The 22,980-nt window shown below is 36.8% G+C and overlaps 1 protein-coding gene across 2 annotated transcripts; it reads right to left on the bottom strand.

Moving 5' to 3' along the window:
- Positions 1-6: 6 nt before the first annotated feature.
- Positions 7-21,248, bottom strand: CLGN (calmegin). Of its 2 annotated transcripts, none has more exons than XM_009868263.1 (15): positions 21,087-21,248; positions 20,246-20,316; positions 18,967-19,025; positions 15,869-16,010; positions 15,206-15,287; positions 12,937-13,129; positions 10,936-11,125; positions 10,198-10,311; positions 9,488-9,644; positions 8,012-8,227; positions 6,486-6,605; positions 6,172-6,310; positions 4,276-4,350; positions 1,638-1,753; positions 7-87 (listed from the first exon to the last, which is right to left on the bottom strand). In XM_009868263.1, exons 1-15 carry the CDS (start codon positions 21,246-21,248, stop codon positions 7-9), a joined length of 1,917 nt encoding a protein of 638 aa, XP_009866565.1. The 2 variants fall into 2 exon arrangements, with proteins under 2 accessions (XP_009866565.1, XP_009866564.1); XM_009868262.1 differs by having other exon boundaries at positions 6,163-6,310.
- Between the last annotated feature and the right edge of the window lie 1,732 nt (positions 21,249-22,980).

The raw sequence follows: 22,980 nt of genomic DNA on the forward strand, positions 1-22,980 counted from the left end.
ATTAACCTAGTCCTTTCGTACTCTTCTTTTGCGCACTGATTTCAGTGGACCATCTCCAGAACTTGTGCTTTCATCAGCTTCTTTCATCTGGGGGGAATTAAAAAAAAAAAAAGATTGTAAACCACTTAGTTTATTTACAGAACCTGTCATGCTACTTCAGTCCTCCCGATTCCCCCAACCATATTATCACTAATTGCACCACAGAAGTGATACGACTTTTTTTCCTCCACAATACTAATGTAACAATAAATAAAACAAGCAGAGGAGTTTGCCCTTCTACATTCAGAACAGTGTATCTAAACTGATGTCCAGAATTTGGTTTTGCCTGTTTTAAAAGCAGTGACTTAATGAATTTAGCAACTTTAAAGTGCATCTTCAAATGGATTTTTCTCAGTTTAAAAGCAATTAGCTTAGAGGCACACAAAAAGCCTTTTCAACATGAACTGCGTTCTCAAATAATACAACGCTTCCTCACTTTTCCGCATCATCTAATGGCGAGCACTGGGAGGGAAGAGCTGAAGGAATGCGGCACAGCCTGAGTTAGGCATGCGTGCCATCTCCCAAGTAGGTCACTAGCTAACTCATGACACAAACCTGTACACTCCAAAATTCTCAGAGAAAAGCAAACCATAACCTCATGAAGATACTGTGTGGAGTCATATACACCTTCAGAATTATTTAGCCCTTTCAGAAGGAGTCATATGCACCTGAAGAGGGTTCATTAAATACTATATTCCTACATAAATGTACAAGAAAAAAAACTACGATTTTTTTATAGGAACAAGAAGTACTGAATAAGGGGTAATGAAGAATTTCAATGCTGCAACAGCACAACCTCATGCAAGGTATTATTTTCCCAGAGAAGTTATATATGAAAAGGAGTTAACATAGAACTCCCTGATCTGAGAAGGGACTCATTTCAAGAGCGACAAAGACAAGATGACCCTCAGAAGTACCGTGGGTGGATCTAAAGCATTTCAGACATAGCAGAATTTCTAAATGAAAGGTTAATGACTAGTTAACATGCAAAAAAGGCACAGACAACTTCTATTGTACAACACTATTTTCTAAATAACACGTTACAGATTATCTGGCAACTTGATTAATCTGCACATGCTGAATCCAAAAGCAGTGTGGTCATTTTGCTTAAAACTGTGTTTTGGCATTAAAAAAAAAGTAACCAAGCTTATGTTTTTTCCAGGTCTGACAAAAAGGCTATTTGGTTAGAGGCATATGTTCCATCAATCAATTAGCACAATACAAAGCAATTGACATCTTCTGCAGCATCCAAATTTAAGACTTGCTCTTCATTTCATCGCCTGGTAAACAGTATACTCCCATAAAAACATTTCACATGTAGAGGCCTGCATGGATCACTTCCACACTATACCTGTATTTTACAATAAGTATGACCTCCAAGCCAAAATTACTCAGGAAGAGACATGTTCAAACCAATACAGAACATAAGCTGTATCAAACAAAGCCACATCCCTACCTCGTCATTTATTTTATGACTTAACAGAAGAAAAATGCTTTTTGTAGATAACGGGGCTTAGAAGTGCCATGCTGGGCAAGGAGAAAATAGCAGGAAGGAGGGGAAAAAAAACCCAACAAAACACAGAAACCCCACAACTTACCTCATCTTCTGAACCAGATTTGTTTGACTTGTCACCTTCTTCTTGACTTCCATATGCAACTTCATTTTCTTCCTCCTCCTCCTCCTCAATATCTCCACCACCTTCACCCTCATCTTCTGTAGAAGTTAATTTTATTTTGTAACTAGAATATTAAAAATGCACTATTTCCAGATACATTACTAAGCAATAGAAGCCAATTTCAGTCATAGAACGAAGCACTTCACAATAACCAACATGAATATCTCTACAACGCAGAGATTAGAGCTCTCATGAATTCACAGAAATGAAGCACTTCACAATAACCAACATGAACATCTCTACAACACAGAGATTAGAGCTCTCATGAATTCACAGAAATCGACCACTGTTGGATAGAATAATTTTCAGCTTCAGCCCAGCCTTTTTTCACAATACTACATTCTCTCTTTAGACTTTTAAATGACGAACTACACGGACAACCTTAATTTGGCATCCTTTAGAAACCTCTTAAATCAGAGTATTGTAATCAGCACTTTTGAGACTGGAGTGCAAAACAGGACAAATCAGGCATCCCAAATGCCTACATGCTAAGGGAACTCCCCTTTTCAACAGGCATTTCTCTTAGCATACTATTTTAGGGGAAGGGCAAGCAGCTCTGAACTTACTCCCTTCTTATATATTATTGCAATGCAGAAACTAGTCAAAAAGCACTGCACTCTCCTCAGCTCACTCGATCTACATCCAGCTCGCACTATCGGGATAAAAGCATTCACAAAAAGCAGTAAGCTTTCTGAGACCTAGTGTAAGTTAGGCCTCAAGCTTACAGGCACTCAATAATAAAAAAAAAAATCTAGAAAAAAAAGTGTACCTACCTTTTTACTCTCCAGAATTCCTTAGACAAATTATAAGCTAAGCAACACTGAGGCATGCATGCACCAAATCTTGTGTATTCTAGGCCACTCTCTGATTAACATATACGTTGCCCTTCCAAGGTAACCAACTCTCTATATTCCACCTATTTTCTGAAGGAAACCAGGCACTCAGTTGTTTTCATTTCCACTTTGGGCTTCAGTATGTAAAAGCCAGCACTCTCACACTTAGATTTTAGGTATCTGTGTTCTTCGTAACTAAATCTCAGCAACCACAGCATGAATCATAGAAAAGTTACTGGGGTTTGGCAAGTCTCTTCTTCAAACTGAGGTTCTGAAGTGAGAATTTCTAGGAATCAAGTACCCTTTGCAATATTTTATATCAAGAGAAAACAAGAAATCATACCTAAATCTGATAGAAAGGATAAAACATGACATTGCCCAACTAAACAGTCTGCTAGTGGCTCAGTGAAAAACAGTAATGAAGCACTGCTCAATCCTACCCTTGTTGGATCATGCCTACATTTCATAATTTATCAAAAAAACCCAAACCACCCCACCCCAAAACCACAACCTACATCAAATCAAAAAGCCACAACTCCTACTTCACAATTCTTAGTGTTACAGCTCAGTAAAAATGAAAAAATAACCATGTGATTACCACCTGAATTTAAGATGCAACTCTCCTGATTCTTGGTGACGAACATCATGAAAATCCCAACTTAAAATATTTGAGACTTGTGTAAGTACCAAAAGACTTGGCCTATGATATAGCTCAAGTTGAGCCAACTGTTCATAACAATTAGCAAAGGTCTAAGACACTAGTTTTCCCTAGCTGTAAATATACCCGATATGTCTACAATAATGTCTCTATTGCCATCAAAAGGCGAAATATGACCAGAAAATTGAAGCTGCAGTGAAGAATACGTAGATATAGATTTCTGTAACAGAGATAAATCCTTAACAGAACAGCCTGTCAAGAATTCACCAAACCTTTGCTCATACTCTAACAAAGAGATTAAAAGTTTTAAATAATGCGAATGAAGTACCTTCCTTAAGTACTAATTTCAGTAGAGTAGAAAAACAAAATCCAAAAAGCTTCAGACAGTGAAGGCCAGAACTGGAGAAGTATAATATTTACAAGTTTAATTTTCATTTAGTCTAATATTAAAGAGTATTCTATATAAACCAATGTATAACTTTACAAATAAGGTTCAGACTGTGCCTCTGAAATTCCATTTCTTGGCTACATTCTTTCACTGCCTGGAATACTTTTTCTGAAGGGCAAAGAAAATGGAAAGATAAACCAGATCAGTGGACTAGTCAGGAACATATCCTTTAGCAACACCACAAAAATGAACATGGAACAAAATAAAACAGTCCCAGGGACAACGCCCTTGAAGAAGCACTCTACCAGCAACTCATTCTCACTGCAGCCAAAGAAACCTAAAAGTTTTTCTGAAATTTACTGTTGTTCCACTTGTCTTCCTTTCTTTTTTAGATGGCTCCACAATAAAATGTGGATCTCAAGTCACTCTTTCACAGCTCAAACCCTGCTACCTTCAACATCAGAAAACAAAGAAGCAGATAATTACTGGAAAGGAATTGTAAAAGTTACTAGGTTCCAGAGAGACTGGTAGAAATACAGAGACATTTCAGAGGAAAATCACATCCACATATGATGAAAGCTGGTCTCCACCAGCTTGAAGTTCTACCATCAGCAAGGAAGTCCAGGAAAAAAAAAAAACAAAAACAGAGTCCTTGCCCAAATTACTTCCCTTCCCCAGTACCTGAAGAAGTGTCCCTTCCCATCTTCTTTGTATCCTTTATAATGTCTCTTTCTGTCTCCTCCATTTCTCTTCTCTCTGTAGCAAAAAGAATCAGCAGAAGGAGGCAGAAGACAAATTCTCTAATGCTTTCAGATATGAAGAGGCAAAAGAAAGATAGAGAAATGGGGAAGATTTCACCTTGCAGAAGTGTAAGGTAGCAGAGAAGCTAAAGGGAGACTAAGCAATTCTACTAAAAGAGAAACTGGGAAGTTATATGACAAAATGTAATCCTGCCCTCTCAAGCCTCAAATTTACTTGAAAACCTTACAGTAGTTATACAAAAGCTAGCTTAGTCTTACCCTGTGTTCAGTTTAGTATTTCAAGCTAAAGGTCTAAAATAAAACCTACTTGTGAAATGATCATGAACAGCCATTCCATGAGGAATTTTTCAAAAAAACTTGAGAGCTCAGTGTTCTTCTGCAATTGCCTTGGCCTTTCTTCCAACATCCAAACATACACTTGAATAATATGTTTAAGTGATGCACTGCAACTAAACCTTACTTAACAGAAGAACATTAGAATTCAGTTGCCTTGCAACAGTAGCATATTACGTACAAAACATACCTATAATCTGCATCAAGACTTAGGTAAAAGCCAGATTCTCTAATTCAGGAGCAAAGAGAAGATAAAGTAGAGCAAGATAAAGAGAAGATGCTGAGATGCTGTACTTAATCTATCCTAATATAAAAAAAATACACGTTGTATAACTAAAAGATAACATCTAGGTAAAGCTCTCAAATGGTAAGGCAGATGGACCAAGTTTTGTGTGGCAAGCACTGTGCCAACAATATACTCAACTCTGCAAGTTACTGACACAGAAACATCAAAGTCTACTCAGCATCAGAAGTCCTACAGGCAGAAGCCATCACCACTCATGGAACATGGTGCAGGAACAAACAACACCAAAGTTTCCATCCGTAATAGAGAGCGATGCCAGTACTATCAAAAAAAAACCAACCACACACCCACAAAGGAAAAGCCACAACCCACAAATGTCTGCTAAGTTTCCAACTTCCCATGCCAGTCACTCATCACCTTGTTTCCTACCAAGAGTGAAGCCAGAAGCAGAATCTTGCAGAGGTCTGAGGCTAAGGATTTTCTCATGGAAGTCAAAATAATGCACTTTAAGTCAGGTGATCTACTCTTTATGCATTACTATAGACTCAGGAAAATGCTAACAGAACCTAGAAGCTGCAGTTCTGTGGTACCAGTGATCTCTGATACACTAATACAAGACGATTCTATCCCTGGATGCCAAAGTATAGCTCCATCTACTGAATCACTGATTTCTCCCTTGCTGCAGCAGGACACACCTCTGCAGGCAGGCAAAGGCACTACTAGAAAGCAAGACAAAGCAAGCAGCAGACTTGGGTATTTTAAGCCTACCCTATTTTCAGGCTTTAACAAGAGTTACTAAAATCAGTGAACAACAAAATAGCACAAGGGTAAAATCCTCCCACAGATTACTAAAATGAAAGAATTGATGCTAAGAACTATTCCAGACTCATTTTGAAGACAATGTGACTTTAACCACTTCAGGTACATATACTTGAGCAAAGCATGTTCAATATATAAAATATTTAGAAGATAAAATATGCATAATTGTCTACAAACATTTTTTGAAAGTGAAGACACACTGAGGAGAGCCTCATTTCCTGCTTCTCTTTGTATCAAAGAGCTACTAACCATGGAATGCTGCTCGCTGGAGATGGTCAAAGAGAGAAAGAAGAATCAGAGCAAGAGTTTTTAGATTTTCTAGAATAACCAGTTGTAATAATTGGCAACACACCATCCATGAACTAGTCCTACTCTTGTTTTCATATTTAACCAAGCTGCAAGCTGGCTTGCTCATCTTACCGTCTTCAGCAATATCTTCATTTTCTTTTGCTCCTAATTCTATTTCATCATCTTCTAGCTCTTCTCTTTCTTGTTTTAATTCTCCCTTCATAATTGACTTAGATATCCCAGTTTTGAAGTCAATATCTTCATCTGTTTTCTACAACAAATTCAAAGTCAATTTACATTTAAACTCAAAGGAAGAATTGAACACAACAACTACTTTAAGCTAAGCAATATCAATGGCACATTAAACATATTGTTACACAGATAATACTTTATTTTCAAAATGAGTAAGACTAAAACTAAGTAAAAATACAGTAAATTTGGCTCACCTTGGCTGGCCAGCAGAACAGTACCCCTAAACCAACAGGGAGAGCTAAAGTCAAGATGTAAAGAACCCAGAGCCATGGATGGTCTTCTGCAGCAGCCACCAGTTGACTGAACATACCAGGCTGTATTAAAAACAATAGAAAAGAATATTTTGCATTTCCATCTCTCTCAACATTTCAGTAAGGTTATGAAGTGTACTGTGTATATTTTGAGCTTTATGTTGCACCAAGAAAACCCTTCTTTACCTTAATTTTTAATTACTAATCAAGTATTGTATTTGAATACTAGTAAAGTAACAACTTGTCAGATTACAAACAGCAGCTGCTAAGTAAGAAGAATCAAACCTGATACTCCAAACATAGTAGACTGGCCCCTACTCAACTTGGTAAAACAACATTTTAAGTCTTGGCAACTTTGGGCTTTATAGCCCTTCCGGCTACTCTATTTATTCCCCCACTGAAAAAGCTGAAATCTCACAAAGCATCAGGAACTGCAGAGCAGGAGCCAGTCTCCTGAAGAGCAACCTCTTGCTTTAATCTGTACTACCACATTCTTTCTCTCATCTGGCAACCAATTAGTCAGGGAGTAAATTGTCCTCCCCATCCAGCTCCAGCTTAGACAGCAGAGGCAGGTGTGCAAGTGCTTGGACCAGTAAGACCTCTGGAAAGGATACATCAGCAACAAAGGCGTTTGAGAGGCACAGCGGGCTGAGGGGATCAAGGGTATATTTTGTGGTATTATGTGCACAGGTATAGCTGCAGGTCCACATATAATACACACAGATGTGCTGTTGCTGCTTGCCTATCCTGTGACAGACGGCAGCTCTCAGCAATTGGCCACATGTGCCACCAACCTATTTCCTTCCCACAATCACAGACCCACTCCTGCCACTCAACACAGGACTGATGAAAAGAACCTGTAGTCAGTAACAGCAGCCACTAGAGGGGCTCACGATCCTGTATACCAAAAAAAAAGTAGACGGCACACATAGGAAAGGAACAGATGGAGCTCCACAAACATACATGCACTATTTTCAGAGCTGCATAATACACATCTAAGCAGCCAAAGGCCTAAAATTATTAAGCACTACGACCACTGGACTATTGACCCATTCCCCATGGGAGGAAAACAGCTGGAGAAAATACATAATGGAGTTTACCACAAGTGAAAAAACAAAATAGGGCAAGAAAAAAAGAAAAGGAATGTCTTGGAACATACATAACCCCCGCTTCCATTGCTGACAGGCACTGAATTTCTAGTATCACCATGAACAACAGAAGACTCATTAACTCTAATGAAGCAAATTTCTTGCTATGCATTTAAGAAGTTACACCCTTTTAATTTCACAAGAAGCTTCATTTGAGAAAAGTAAAAAGCCAAGCTATGAGTTTAAGAAAGAGAAACTTAATGACTCAGCAAAAATATTCATTGTCAACATTAATACTCTACCAGGATTAATCAGCAAAATTCTTTAGCAGTACATCTTGCTCACTACTTTTGGCTATAAAGAACATAGTGAAGTTCATACCTCATTAGCACTTGCTACCAGTTTCTTTAAGCCCCAGCCATCGGCTGCCCAACGATCTGCGACTTCTTTTTCTGAGCATATAATGAAGTTATCAAAGTAGATATTAGATGTCATAGACCAGAGTTCTAAACCAATAGCACTGACAGTGCTCATCTTGAACGGGTGAAGATCTTCAAAATAGTCTGGGTTAGGTATTTTCCGAGGGCTCCAGATTCCCTTTGAAGGAAAAAAGGCAATCATGTTACCTATACTTCACTAAAAAAACCTGTGAAATAAATTTCAAAATCATTAGAATTCTTGGCTATTTTAAGTGCATTCCTTAACAAGCCATAGAGTTTAACCTACACAGAAGAAGTGATAATAGCCTATTTTTTTTTTTTGGCCCATGTAGAGTTACAGCAATAATGGACTGTACAAACTATCTTCCTAGAACTGGCTAACACAGAAGGAGAAGTGATAATAGCCTATTTTTTTTTTTGGCCCATGTAGAGTTACAGCAATAATGGACTGTACAAACTATCTTCCTAGAACTGGCTATTCCAAGCCATCTTTGTACACTTCTCATAGTAACTCCAGGAAGCAAATTTCCTAATACTGCAGGAAAATAAGACATTGGTATTACTTCCTCCTCTATTCTCTCCTTGTGTAACATATAACTTTGGCTTTTGCTCATCAACATAGCATATACATTTATATATTTGCATAGTTGTACATATAAATATATAAACTGACTGCTACTGTGAACAGAAATGTTAGGGAAAATTTTAGGAAGAGAGATCTTATATGTACAACTATGCAAATATATATATAAACTGACTGCTACTGTGAACACAAATGTTAGGGAAAATTTTAGGAAGAGAGATCAGCCTTAGGATACCCGTACAAATTAAAGCCCAATTTTGTTCATTAACATGCTTAAGAACTTGAGCTCAAAAGAAAACAGATTAAAGTACTCCCCAGCCATAACTAATACCAAGTAACTCTTTAATATCCAACTGATTACCTCTTATATCTGGAAGGAGGAGGGAAATTCAATTATCCAAAATTGATGCTTCCACTGCAATTTAATTAGTGAAGCAATACGTTTACTGAAAGGTTTAGTTTTTTAACAAAAAGAGAAAAAGGCATTCATTTAAAAGACCCACACTTAAAACCACAACAACATAAAAACACATCATTAAATGCAGAGTATTGCAGAGCACAATTCTACAAAGCATATTAAAAAGTGATACCAGTGCAAATCATAGCAAAAGCAGCTTTTAACAGAGCATTGTTTTAATTGAGGAAGCATTTTGATTTTTCAGTATACTTAAAACACAAGTTAAAAGCAAAAGAGATCTAAGCATTTAGAGTGAGAATGCAAAGACTCACTCTAAAACTATATAGCATAAAACAAGCCTAGACTGATACTGCTTTGACATGCCACCACTGTTGAATTCTGTACCTTTTAATGACAACCTACAGTATTGCTATTACCTGATAGTTAGGATTATCTATCATAGGTGCTTTCCATTTTCCCTTATACTTCGGGTTGTTTTTCATGGGACGCACCCAATCTCCACAACCAGGTGCAGTCACACACTTTGGATTAGGGATCTGAGGGGCTTCCCACTCACCATCCATTTCTTCATCCCTACAAAAAAACCCCACAAAATTTCAGACAGGTCTGAACACTAGCAGTCAGTCTAAAGTTAGGATCCATATATATCTGGCTATAACACCCTCAGAATTTTGACCAGTTCACAGAACTTCACCCAACAGTATAAACACTTTTTTCTTAAGGAGTGCTAACCTTTAAGTCACATGTTTGTATCTACCACATCACGACTGAATGCAATTATATTTCTGTATCCACAGGCAGCTTGAAACACTTGGAGATGTCTAGAGATCCATTTGAGACTATTACATAATGATTTCAAGTTATCAGTTTAAACTGTTACATTGTTTATCAGTGTTGCAAATTCTTTCAAAGAGCTCCTTCATAATCTTTTTGTTTATGTGTCTTCAGAAAACACAAGGCAACCGACACATTCATGTTATTCTAAAAGCAGTTCCCCAAAGTAACAAGTATTTAGCTACACCTTACACATTCCAACTCACTACCTCAAGAGACAACGAGATTTGGATTGACTTTTGATGCAGAAATGGCCACAGAGAACTGCAGCACTTTCTGATCAAGTTCTTACCAGTCCTTAGGTTTTTTTGCATTAGGGTCTGGAACATACTGCGGTTCATCATCAAGCCATCCCTCAGGCTTAACAGCATCAAGATCCTCTATTTTGGAAGGCTCATCTTCATCCCTTCAATTACAGACTTAAGTCAGAAACTAGAGCAGCCTGACTTAGAACCAATGGTCTGTTCAGAGGACTGCAACTAGCACAAAAAGCAGCATTTTCAAAGGCACAACAGAATTAGACACACTTATGAGAATTATATATCCAGTCATCTGTTTGCAAGTATTTAAATTATATTTACATTGTTTCCAAATACTGTTTAGGCCAGAAATTGCTGCCATCAACAAGCAGGCATCAGTCAGATCCTCCCATTAAGTTACTCCCTCCTTTCAAAGAGCTGCCATATGAACAGCAGTTCACACAGATGGAAAGAGAAATCACTCAATGTAAATTAACACAACATGGTAAAAAAGGGCACCTCTTCCTAGTCTTTCAGGTATAGTAATCTCAGTTATTAACTACAACCACGAAGACTACAAGATCAGCAAAACACAGTTTTTATTTCTCTCCTCACAAGATGACCAGATCCTTGTACTCATCTTAATTATAATTTTCAGACTTCAGCACTTCCAGTAGTGAAACATATACCACTTCTCATAAGCAAAAACCCAAACAAAATAAAACCAGTTAAATCTTTTATGTGCAGGTTATTAATTTGAAACATACTATACAGATCAATGTTCTCCTTACCAGTCATCCGGTTTGACAGCATTTGGATCAGGTATTTTTGGTCTCTCATCCCAATCATCAGGCTTCTTATCACGAGGATCATCTATTTCTTTGGAAGGGTTTACTGGAGGAACCATATCCTCCAGAAGACTTCCTTTATTGACAACCGTTTGGTCGATTAACACTTCAAATGTATCATCTGGTTTCACCACTAAATGGAAGAAATTTTATATAAAAGAAATAAGGGAACCATTATTTTTAAAAGCACCTTTAACTGAGACCTATGTAAGCACAGACTTAAGACCAGGCATAGCAAACAGGATCCTCACTAGCAGAGCAGGAAACAGACTCTCCACCCAGGTACGGGATCAGGACACAAGACAGGAGAGTTGTTACTGTGGGCCCCCCAAAAACAAACATCTAACATTCTTTCTTTCAAACATACCCAAGCATATTCCATGTGATTTTTTCAAGACGTGCCATATTGCCAAAACTCTACTCTATTTATTTTAAATGCACAGAAAACAAAAGATAAAACCCCACCCCAAAACATCTCTTACCAAATTACTATTTCACACTTGAAAGCGTGGAAACAGAAGAACTGTGTCAGTAACACAGCTGAAGGATAATCAAAGCAATGATTACTCTTAGATTCAAATCTCCTGACATTTATTTTCCCTCAAATGCCAGACTGCAACTAGAAAAAATTCTCTTCACATGTTTTAATATTTCAGCAAGTGTGAATAACTGAGAAGCCAGGTCACAGACCTGAGCACTGTCTGACTTAGTAACACTTGGTATCCTGATCCATTTCTAATAACCAGTGAGCACATTTAAAAATATTTAACAAGTATATTCAAATGTCTATTCGATATCCATATTAATTGAAAGTACATACTATTCCACTTCAATGGTTTTATAGCGATGGGTGAAAATCAGAGTAAAATCAGTTTAAAGGTAGTTTGATAATACCTAATGAAGTTCTTGCAACCTAAATGTTTAACAGCATTAAATATCCACAGATGCAAAAACCAAACTCCCGTGTCACTTTAGATACAAAATTTTTTTTTATATTTGTTATCAGTCATGTAATGCATTAGAAACACACAATTCCATAGAGTCTATCTGAACAATCAACAGAATAAATGCAATCCAAGTTCAGTTAATCTTAATGATAATCTCTAACAAGCCAAATACAAGAACAGAGGCATTCCTTTACCACAAGAACACTGTTTCTTCACTTATTCCTACTATGTAAAAGTGAAACTTTTTTATGGCACACTATGGTCATCTAACTTCAAACCCAGTATGTTTTCCTATAGCACAGTACTCTAACATGCCTTCTGTTATTATTTACTGGAACTTCCAAAACAGATCCAATTTTCCTGGATTTGCACTATGCCAGATTAGCCCATTCTTCTCTAAATGTCTTGTTTTCCTTGCAAATTAAAAAAAGGGGCAAAAAAGTAGTAAGAAAAATTACTCATTCATCTCTGCTATACTGTTCATCGGTACAGAAAGATATCACATGAATTAAAAACAAAGCAGCTCATATTCATTCATCTTCAGAGAATGCATTAACACCTGTTCATGCTGCAGAGGCAGGTGTTGGAATGCTTAACACATGGAGGCAAGCTGAATGCAGCATGCTGCACCTTTAACTGAATTTCTGTGAACTCTGACACCTTCCTAGAATATTGGACCATTCATATTATGGTAAAAATATTTGTTAATAAAGATGCTAAGTTCTAAAGTAATCAATTATTCACCCTTGAGGCTGGCAAAGGCTGTTAACAGTTTTCTCCTGTATTTGAATACCAAATAGGAGCATTTGAAAGCCACTTGTATGTCCTGCAGTTAAGCTCAGTCATCAGCTCATTTAAAGCCAAATCTTTAAGCAATCACCACTTAGAATTAACAGACCAATACAAACAAAAAAACCCAGACTTAAATACAATGTTTCAGTGGATAGAAACACATTTTTAATCTCTCCAATTTAAACTTAAAAGAATTAAACAATACCAAGGGTATATAGATGCGTCTTCTTGTCCAAATAGAATTTTTTTAGGTCTACATCAGGACGTTTTGCATGTTTCTCATCATATTCTCCAGTTTTAGGATTCTTATGTCTGAAGATAAAGTGTAGTTTGTAATCTTCTCCACATTTATCTGGTCCAAACATAATAGTATAAGGTGTTTTGTCAAAAAAGTATTCCTGTAGAAGCAAAAAAGCTGAGCATGTGTTATACTGTACATGTTTATGAAGTTATTTTGGGTACTTTTTCCCTTGATGCTGTGTCATACGACCTAAGTACCTTTTTCTAAAAGGTATTTGAAAGGAATCAAACAGGCCTTGAGTTGCTGGGTGCTCTCCATTCACAGGGAATGGTCTAACTTGCTTTCACTTACACATGTTTCCAGTATGAAAAACTCGTCTCTCCTTGTTTTCCTACTGTCTTTATTTCTATAACTTACATGTTAGTAGTCAAGTTATGTGAGCACAAAACACAAATAGCATAGACATTTTAGGAAAAAAGGAAGAGCACCAGGAAGCTACGTTAAAGATTATATAAATGCATCTTAGAAATGCTTAGAAGCCACTTCCTATGCACGTGGCCACCTCCCTGTCTCTGGCAGGGGTACATACTATCCCTTATATCTATCTCATAAAGAGTGCCACTGTTAAGAGGCTCTTCCCAACTGCTTGTTTGCAGGTCCAGCTCAATGTCTTGAGCCTGCCCCAAGCCATCTCTTCACTTGGCACATACCACAGCACTGCACTTCACTGCTCTTAGCAGTACTTGAAAGTCAAAGGTATCACTTCATGGGTCAAGGCAGCAGCAGTAGGTACAGGCATCTCAGGGATACAAGCAGAGATGAAAAACTTGAGCCTGAGAGGAAATGATGAATTCTGCCCACATTCCTGTCAAAAGTTTTGATCCAGACTACTCCCTGTTCCCCACCCTCCCCTCAAGGAGCTTCACACTCTAGTTTACCAAATCCTAGTGAGCAAACGGTATAGCCTGACATCTCAAATCCAACTTCTATAGCCTACACAGGCTGTAACTCCAAGCAGCTCACAAACCTCTGTCATTATACTACTGAACATTGACTCAAAAACACCAGTCGGCCACAAATCTGTAGCAGTTAGGGTACTTGACTTTTAAGTGGCCACAACAGCCTGCTTCAGGATCGTAAAGCACCCCATCACTTCATGTCTATACTGCTGAGTCTATACAAGTTTGTCCTAGCTCATGATGTAACATTCTAAACAGACACTGAATATCCTGTTATTGCTGCCACGTACCAAAAGCATCAGCTGCAGCACCTGCTGCATAATAGCCATCCCTACTCTGTCCACACATTTGCATTGCACAAGCTCCTAAGCCACAAATCACTGCTAGTTCTTAAAGAAGAAAAAAAAAAATATCCTCCATCACAGACTAGACAGCTCAAATCTAAACCCAGGTGTAGCAGTAGAAATATTAAAAGCAGAAACAATAGTTCACATGTGCCAGAACTGATACTTAGCTAGAACACACTGCATTTTATTTCAGAAATATCTGATTGTATTAGCATAGTAGTAAAATAATTCCACAGACAAGTTTGGAAAGGGCAGGCAAGTTCACATCAATATATTGAGAAATCATCTATAACATGGCCCAACATACTAAGGCACTTAATTTTTTACACCTCACTTTTCAGACCTTTTCCTGAGAACAGAGATTCTCTGTTACTTTTAGTCACTAAATCTAAGTCATAGCCCTTTCTAAGATGCCATGTAGTAGAAAAAAAACCACCAAACAAACCAAAAACACACCACACAACCATTTTTCAAGTTACAAGTTGAGACTTGACAGTTTCTATTATTGCAGAAAATTAGATTAAAAAGATGAGTCCTCTGTCGAGAAGACACCACTTTTCAGAGCTAAGTATGTTAATCACAGCCAACTCTTCATTCTAACCTTCTGAAGTTCATATTGATATTTGTGTGAATATTGATCTTAATACCTTAAGTTTTAGACTACCTGCAAGTTTCACTAAAATAAAGAGAAATCGTAAGAATAACATTATCACATATTCTACCAGTAAAAAGTACACAACTCCAAAAGGATTTGTTTATATATAATCAATTATACGCATATTATTTTGCCCAGTCTTCTGCATCACGTATTTGGGAAGCTTTTAAATAATTTAGAATGCATTATGAATTAATTTGTTATTGATATTTCACAAGACAATTACGTATTCCTCAAATTAACGACTGACAGAAGATGTTAAGAGGACATACCAGATCCAAGTCATCACTACTGGAGAGAAGTTTGATGTATGCACCACCACAGTCAATGCCTTCTTGAAAATTCACTTCATATCTGGGCAAAAAGCAAGTTAAGAAACACACCACACATTCCAAGTAGCAGATAAACACAAATTAACTCCTAAACCACAATTCTAATTATTAAAACATTAAGATTGTGTACTAGTCCCTACTGTCACAACACTTCTATGTGAATAAAAGATTTTAATTACCACACAAACATAGCAACAGTATCAGTCAAAAAACACAACTGGCTACAACAAGGTGGGATCAACCAACATGAAAACATCAAAGCAAATCAGAAATGGACAATAGTTCTAGAAAGTCTGTGAAATCTTTGATACTGCCCACATGACACACTGAATTCAGCCAGAGGAATTCAGAGTAAGTCTCTAAAGCGTTATATTACCATCCAAACACATTACAAAAAATTTAAAAAAAAAAAAAAAAATCACTTAACACTTGTACTACAATCTTACTTGACAATAAAATCAGTCATACTTGCCATTCTGAGAGCTCTGGATATAAATCAATATCATATCAAAGTCAGTATTTTTCTACAAGGATTGACACTACTTGCTTGACTTAAACTTTTTAATAATAAGTAAAAAAAAAAAACTATCAGAGATTACTTACTGAACAATCAAAGGTTTATTATCAAAAATGAATGCTTTTGTTAGCTTAGCTGATATTGCATGATGCTTTGCCACTGATTTTAACACTAATCCTCTGTCTCCATGGACAGTGTTTTCTTTCAGCTCTTCTACTTCCCATCTTCCTAAAAAGACATAAATAGTCTTTGAAAAAATTGTAGTAGGCTTAAGTCAAGAAATTAACGCTTGCTTTCAACAAGGCTATAACAGCAAATAAAGACTAGTTGCCAAAGTAGGGGAGAAAACTTGACATCTGATGTTGAAGGAGTTAAACGATAATATAATTCATTACTGCTAATTCTATGATCAATACAAAATATCACTCAAGACCAGCTTACACTTCTAACTCCTCCACAGTAAACAATGAAACACTCACGGTAGACAAAATTTGCTGCTCACATCTTTCTGTCTGATCAGTGACAGAACATTTTAAGTTTTCAAGAACTCGAAGCCACTAGAATTCCAGCTCCACACTTAAATAATAAAACTGTGTCATGTCAAAAATCAATTTAAGCCAAAATTCTGGCTCAGGCATTAGGAAGTAAAGAAAGCAGAGGAAAAAGTGCAAGTACTTGTAATAAGAATTGACAAGCTTTTTTCTTCCCAAGTAGTTGTTTCCACAACAGTGAAAAATAAGTTTCATAACTGTTATAGCCAACAGAAAAAATTAAAATCACAGTCATGTGTGTAAAATGGGATTTTCCAACTAAAAAAAACAACAAAAAACACCATCCCATGAGCCATGGACTCCAAAACAAAGAGTCATATCCTTCCCATAATCCATCATAAACTATTGAAATGGAGTACAAAAAGGTACACATTTATCAGAATATTTTCTTGTCACAAAATCAGGTTGATTGCACAAACATATAGCATGTGTGAACGCTCACTGGATTTCTGTTTAACTGCAGTATTGTACAAAAGAAGCTTTTAGATCATTTTATTCACGCCTAGTGATCGCACTGCTAATACTGAGACACGTTCAAAGCTCTGGCTCATAATTTAAAAGCTTTATTGTTAAAAAACCAAAACATCTACTTCAGCCTTAGGAATTGGCAAATAGACATGTTTACAGCTTGGTTATGTGTAATGCTATGCAGAAAAGCCCACTCTCCCATTACATCAAAAAGTAGGTGTTCTAGCCAATTAAGATAATTCTAGCTTTCAATATTTTAAAGATGAAGCATGTAAAACAGACACTATTCCTTGCCCTTCAAGTTTACAGATATCTAGAAGAAAATACTGTAGATCTGTATATTTAGGCTGCAGTATACCACAATGCCTAGAGAAACAGAAAATATTTCTCTGGATTTTAGATTTCTTCATACCATCATCACAGAAAAAGCATTAGCCACAAGGCACTGCATAAGCTAGATATCTGAATGGTTCTTCCCCTCCTGCTTATATACAATTAGAAAATTTCAGGCCAGTCTCACCACATGGGAGATGAAGCTTCCCTCTGCCCCAAAAGTCTTTCCAAGACTTAGCAGATTTGATCTTAAAGACAAACAACTAAGCCTACTGCTTGAAAAATAAGACTATACAATTACAAATTCTCGAAGTTCCAGAAGAATACAGCTGATTATACATGTGAACAATACTCAGAGAACAAGAATTCTCAGAAGGCAGTTATATTTGCTCAGAGACGAGCAGCACAAGACACTGATTTATTTATTTTTTTGCCCCAGGAATGAACACAGTATAAAAGACTACTGTCACATTTCACTGTCATCTTGAAAAATGCCTATGTCAACGTGACTAAGAAAACATCAAGAGTTATTCATCAGGTGTTTTAGAAAATACATAAACTGTAAAATCCAAACAAAACAGCTAGGTACTTTCATTCATTCATATCAAGTACAATTTGTACAAGATGATTAAGGAAGGGCAAATAACATGTCAATAAAGCCCTAGTTGATTGTAGTCTGCTAAACAGGAGGGCAAAACAACTCCCTCCTTTTCAATAGTATTCCTTCCTAGAAAGAAAGGCCAAGCAGTCATGCCAGGCAAAATAACAAAACCATCAAACAAACTTAAGTTGGAAAATAGTTCAAAAAGGTCTTTTCACAACAGACAATGTCAATGGGGAATTGTCTGGGTGAATTTAAGCAAATATGACTGTTCTAACGTTAGAAAGAATTTCTATCTAATAGGCAGCTAAAGAATCATAGAGAAATCAGTTCTCATAAGCACCTCATGCGTACAAGTGTCCTCTGCAAGTTCTTTAGTTTTAGCAGTTATTTCTGGCAACTGCTAAACTTAAAAACATCTGTTCTGAACTGTCTTGCACACTGAAGTATTACAAGTTACACTGGCTTACCACTTGCTATTAACATTCATTTCATCTGACATAAGAGCAGTAGTAAATACTTTTTTTTGTAGCAGAAACTTTTTTGTTCTCTCCACTTTGTCTTGAAAGAAATTCAGATTGCAAAATTATTGCTGCAGACCACATCTGTGAAACAGCTTAAAGTTACATTCAAGCAGGTAATTCTAGCCTAGGAATTTAAGTTAAGTACAACCTTCCCAGTGATAAAACCCATCATAAATTTATTTTTCAAAATTTGAGTACTGCAAGAATAAAATCTTTAAGAACCACTGCAGAGCCCTACAGTCAAAACACAAAAAAGGATTTTTTCTAAGTCATTCATCTTAACTTTTCTGTCAGAGGCTAGACTACGTAATCAACTCATACATCATTAGGACTGACACAGCAACATGGGACATGCTGTTGTAGAATTCTGTTTTAACAACTGAAATTGAAGTGGCAAATCTGATACAATTTCAGAGAAGGTAGCTCTCAAGAACCGCTATTCACAAACAACAAATACTGCATACTCAGATGCCAGAGGGTATCATACTATCATTCATTGCAATAGATGGTAGGATGACCATTATCTTCATGCTAAGTAACCCAAGCAACATATTACACCTCAATTAAGGTAACAGTCATGATACAAACAAATATTTTTAACTTATGTCACCTAGGTTTTTCAACTTATATTCAGTGTAAGGAGTAGTTACTTGCTGATGTCCTGATGCTCTTGGAAAATAGTGGAAATAAACATTAAAACCCCTTACCATCATATTTAGCAATATTATCATCCGTGTCTTCTTTCTTAGTTTTAGACAACACCCACCTAAAACAAGAAGTGTACTAGTCATTGAAACACCTGTGCAAGCCAGTATTATTTAATAAGCACAGTAAACCCAGCTTTTGCTTCTGGACTGTGAATCTATGACAACAATTGACAGTCAGCATCATGGAACTATGGGTAGATCAAAGAACATGATAAAACAACTTAAAATAGATTAGTCTAATATAGCATTTCAAAACACTTAGTGAGAAAGTAAAAGAATAATAATCCATTACTCTAAAGTAATTAAATTATTCCAAATAAACTTCAGTTTTTAACACAAGTAGAATTGCACAGAACATAAGAATATTACTTAAGTATACCATGTCAAATACACACGGATAATAGCAAGGTTCAAGTGTAAAACCTTAAACACTACAAGGAAAGGAAAAAAGGTGACCCAAAGAAACCTGAACACTACATGCTACTCATTTGGTTTCCCTTAATGTTCTACACCCTTTACATCTGAGCTTGAAAGAGAACTGCAAGCCAAGTTGCTTTCCAACTAAAACTACTAAGTCTACTCCAGAACTAGGAAGTATTATATTCTCTCTACCTCACAGCACATTGGTGCTTTTCATCGAGCAACACAAGTCAGCCAGCAGCAGTGACACTTGACATACCTTGGAAGAAAACTTACAAATGCAGATAAGACAAATTTCTGGCTTCAGAATGGTTGACATAAAGATTTCTCTAAAATCTCTATGTAGTAAAGTCAAATTAGCAAGGAACACCTCCTAGAATTCAATAAATATCTAATGCTTACTGAGTATGGGAAGCAATAGAGTACATCTGCTACAGGAGTCTTATTCAATAGCTATTTCATCTACAATGCTGAAGGAACTGCTTTACTTACACATATCTAAGTGCATGTGAAGAGCAGGAGCTTGCTACTGCAGTGTAATGGCTATACACTTCACCTTGCAGCTAGTTTCATTCCGCTAACTAAATCTTTAAATGTTATTTTTCTTTATGCCCATAAACCCAGAATTTATTAAAAGCTTCCTTAAAACACAGAAAGTCACATAACTGATATGTTGACTGTCCAGCTTAACATTATGATGTATTTGGAGCAAGCTTTCCCAATTCTAACCCCTGTAAAAATTGTTGAAGAGACCATGAAAAAGATGAAAACACAATAGATTTGCTTTCAGCAATTAAAATTATAGTGGCAAAACCTTTTACTTGGAAGCTTACTTTAAACTTGATACTTTGAAACTTACCCAGTCAATACTCCATCAAAGGTTTCTGTAAAATACACTTCCCCAGTTGGCTTTGGAGTCTGATACACAACCTAAAAAGACAAACACTCTCTAGCATGAATCATAGTTTTTCATTTGAAATACACTATCATACCTCCACAAGTAGTCCATTAGATGTTGTTCAATAGAAATATTTAGCAGCATAAAACACCTTTCCCCACTCCTCTATGCACCTCACTCTACAGTTTGGGCACATCCCTCAATAGTGAAGAGTTCCACACCTGTGGATCTTAAGAATCTGCTTCTTTTCTTCAAGGCTAAGCATAACCACTGTTACACATTATGTGTAAGAAAACCTCAAAAAAAAAAATTACTGATGTTGTACCAGTTGTCTGCTTGCTCTCTATGTCTTTCTTTATGTTTTCCACTCTTATCTACTTGGCACATTACAACTTGAGCTACACAGTAAAAAGCTGAAAACAATTTATTAATATTGCCCACATCTATTATGAAGTGCAGCATAACAGATTTTTTTTTTTAGGGGGGAATAAAGACTGTAAAAAGGCAGCTGTGGTTGATGAAATCAATAACTTGGTCTAAAGTAAAAATTCTGTAAGACAAAGGATAATTTCTGCTTTCTTATCTAGAAAGAGCACATGAGAAATCAAACCAAAAGGTTCTATATCTACACTGAAGCACAGACTAGTAAAAACTTCTTGATGACTATCCATCACAGGCAGTTGTCAATTGCCTATTATCACGCTCTTGTTAAAATGCAGTTGTCCACCAATTTCTCAACTAGTTATAACTATGTATCTTAAACCAAAACCAAGCTTTAATTAAAAGACTTCAGTAATCTTACCCCTAAGGAAGATTTATCTCTGTCAACATCAGCTTCTTGAGATTGCTTGTCAAAATCCTCCACTTCAACACCTGCATCCAGAGCTTCTTCATTTTCAGCCTCTGCAGTCACTGAGCTAATTATCAGGACACCCAAGCACAGCCAGTCCCACCGGAATTGCATTCTGGTTATCTGAGGAATTGAAAGTTCTAAACAGTAAATATTTTAAAAGATTATCATCAACATTCTTTCCGTTTCACCCCAGACTATCTACAAGAAAAAACACACATTAAAATAATAAGAAATACGGATCATAAAGTATTGTCACTACAGTATTGTACTTAAGTTCTGTATCTTAGTTTAAAAAAACTTTTTACTACTGACTTCTTCCCTTCCTGTTGATCCTACAGAAGTGCTTGTGGCCTCTTCCCTTATCTTGCCAAGCCACAAATCTAATAATTTCACTGCAGTACCCGTGCATTTTCACTGCAGTACCCGTGCATTTTCACTGCTTTCATTTTTTTCATTCCTTAATCTGAAAATCACTTTGAGCCACTACTATTCATACTAGATTTTCTGCTACTGAGGTACTTACTATACTTGAAAAACCAGTCAGTCTCTTAGTTACATCATGACTCCTTACAGATTGATTTGTTTACCACTGTAACCCTAAATATCCCAACAATTCTACATACCACCTTACACTGGAAAGGCTAGTCTCTCTCTGCCCGGCTTTACCAGCTTTGCTAAGCAATTCAAACACTAATAAATAATTTACTGGTGCAATTCTAAGTAATTTATAACATTTGCAAGTTCTATCAAGTTCTACCATAACATCTGCATCTTCTATCAAAATGGAGATCAAACAGTATCAGGGCTAGAAGCCCACATCCCAGTATGACTGTACTAGAAGTGTCCAAGAAGAAGACTAATTATTTTCTCCTTATTCCACTTAAGATCTATTAATTTCATGTTAACTGCACTGATTACATTTAGAGGCAAAACTCAGAAGTATCAAAAAAGGGTTTCACACAGTAGTACTATGTCACTATTAGGAAATCCTCAAAAGCTTCCCCTCTTGGGACAAACACTTATTTTCCACAAAATTACATTAACCATGTTACCATTCTTTCCCCTCCTCTCACTATTACCTACAATCCATGTCATTCTTTGCAGGACTTTTCACCCTGCAGTGAGTTCTGCTTGAGAATGGCAAATCTATCATTCCCTCTCTTTTCAGATATTAACACAGTGCTATGACTCACAAGCTACTCGCAAATTTTAATAGCTTTTGTGTATTTTATTTTTAAAAAATGTTTAGTTAAAAACAACCAGTATTGTTAATTCATACATCTTCTCAGACAATTCTAGAACTTAAAATCATCTTGCCCTGAAGATTTCAAGACGTTCAGTTTATCATACATGAACACATAATCTTAGTCTGGAGGCTATCACACTTGATTTCACCACTAACCTTGCTTAAAACGAAAAGTGGTGTTGGTCAACGGCCAGCTGAACATGACCCAGCAGTGTGCCCAGGTGGCCAACAGCATCCTGGCCTGTGTCAGAAATAGTGTGGCCAGCATGAACAGGGCAGTGACTTTAACCCTGAACTGGACACTGGTGAGGCTGCACCTGAAGTATGTACTCAGTTTTGGGCCCCTCATGACAAGACACTGAAGGGGAGCATGTCCAGAGAAGAGCAAAGGTGGTGAAGGTTCTAGAGCTCAAGTTTTGTGCAAAACAGCTGAGGGAAAGGTTTAGCCTGGATAAAAGGAGGCTCAGGGGGAACTTATCACTCTCTGCAACCTGAAAGAAACTTTGGAGTGGGACTTGATGATCTTAAAGACCTTTTCCAACCTAAGTGATTCTCTGATTTTACCTTTCTTCAGCAATACATTTCAGGTGTATCCTG

This window comes from Apaloderma vittatum, unplaced genomic scaffold (genome assembly GCF_000703405.1).
Source record: "Apaloderma vittatum isolate BGI_N311 unplaced genomic scaffold, ASM70340v1 scaffold8734, whole genome shotgun sequence".
Classification (NCBI taxonomy): Eukaryota; Metazoa; Chordata; class Aves; order Trogoniformes; family Trogonidae; genus Apaloderma; species Apaloderma vittatum.

What these genes read in the sequence shown, in the direction of transcription:
- CLGN (XM_009868262.1), bottom strand. Translation starts at nt 21,248, where the DNA reads ATGCAATTCCGGTGGGACTGGCTGTGCTTGGGTGTCCTGATAATTAGC. An exon ending in GACGCATCTATATACCCTTG is followed by an intron (nt 11,126 to 12,936) that starts GTATTGTTTAAT and finishes TCTTCCATTTAG; the next exon opens with TGGTGAAACCAGATGATACA. An exon ending in TGGTAGCAAGTGCTAATGAG is followed by an intron (nt 6,606 to 8,011) that starts GTATGAACTTCA and finishes TTTTTAATACAG; the next exon opens with CCTGGTATGTTCAGTCAACT.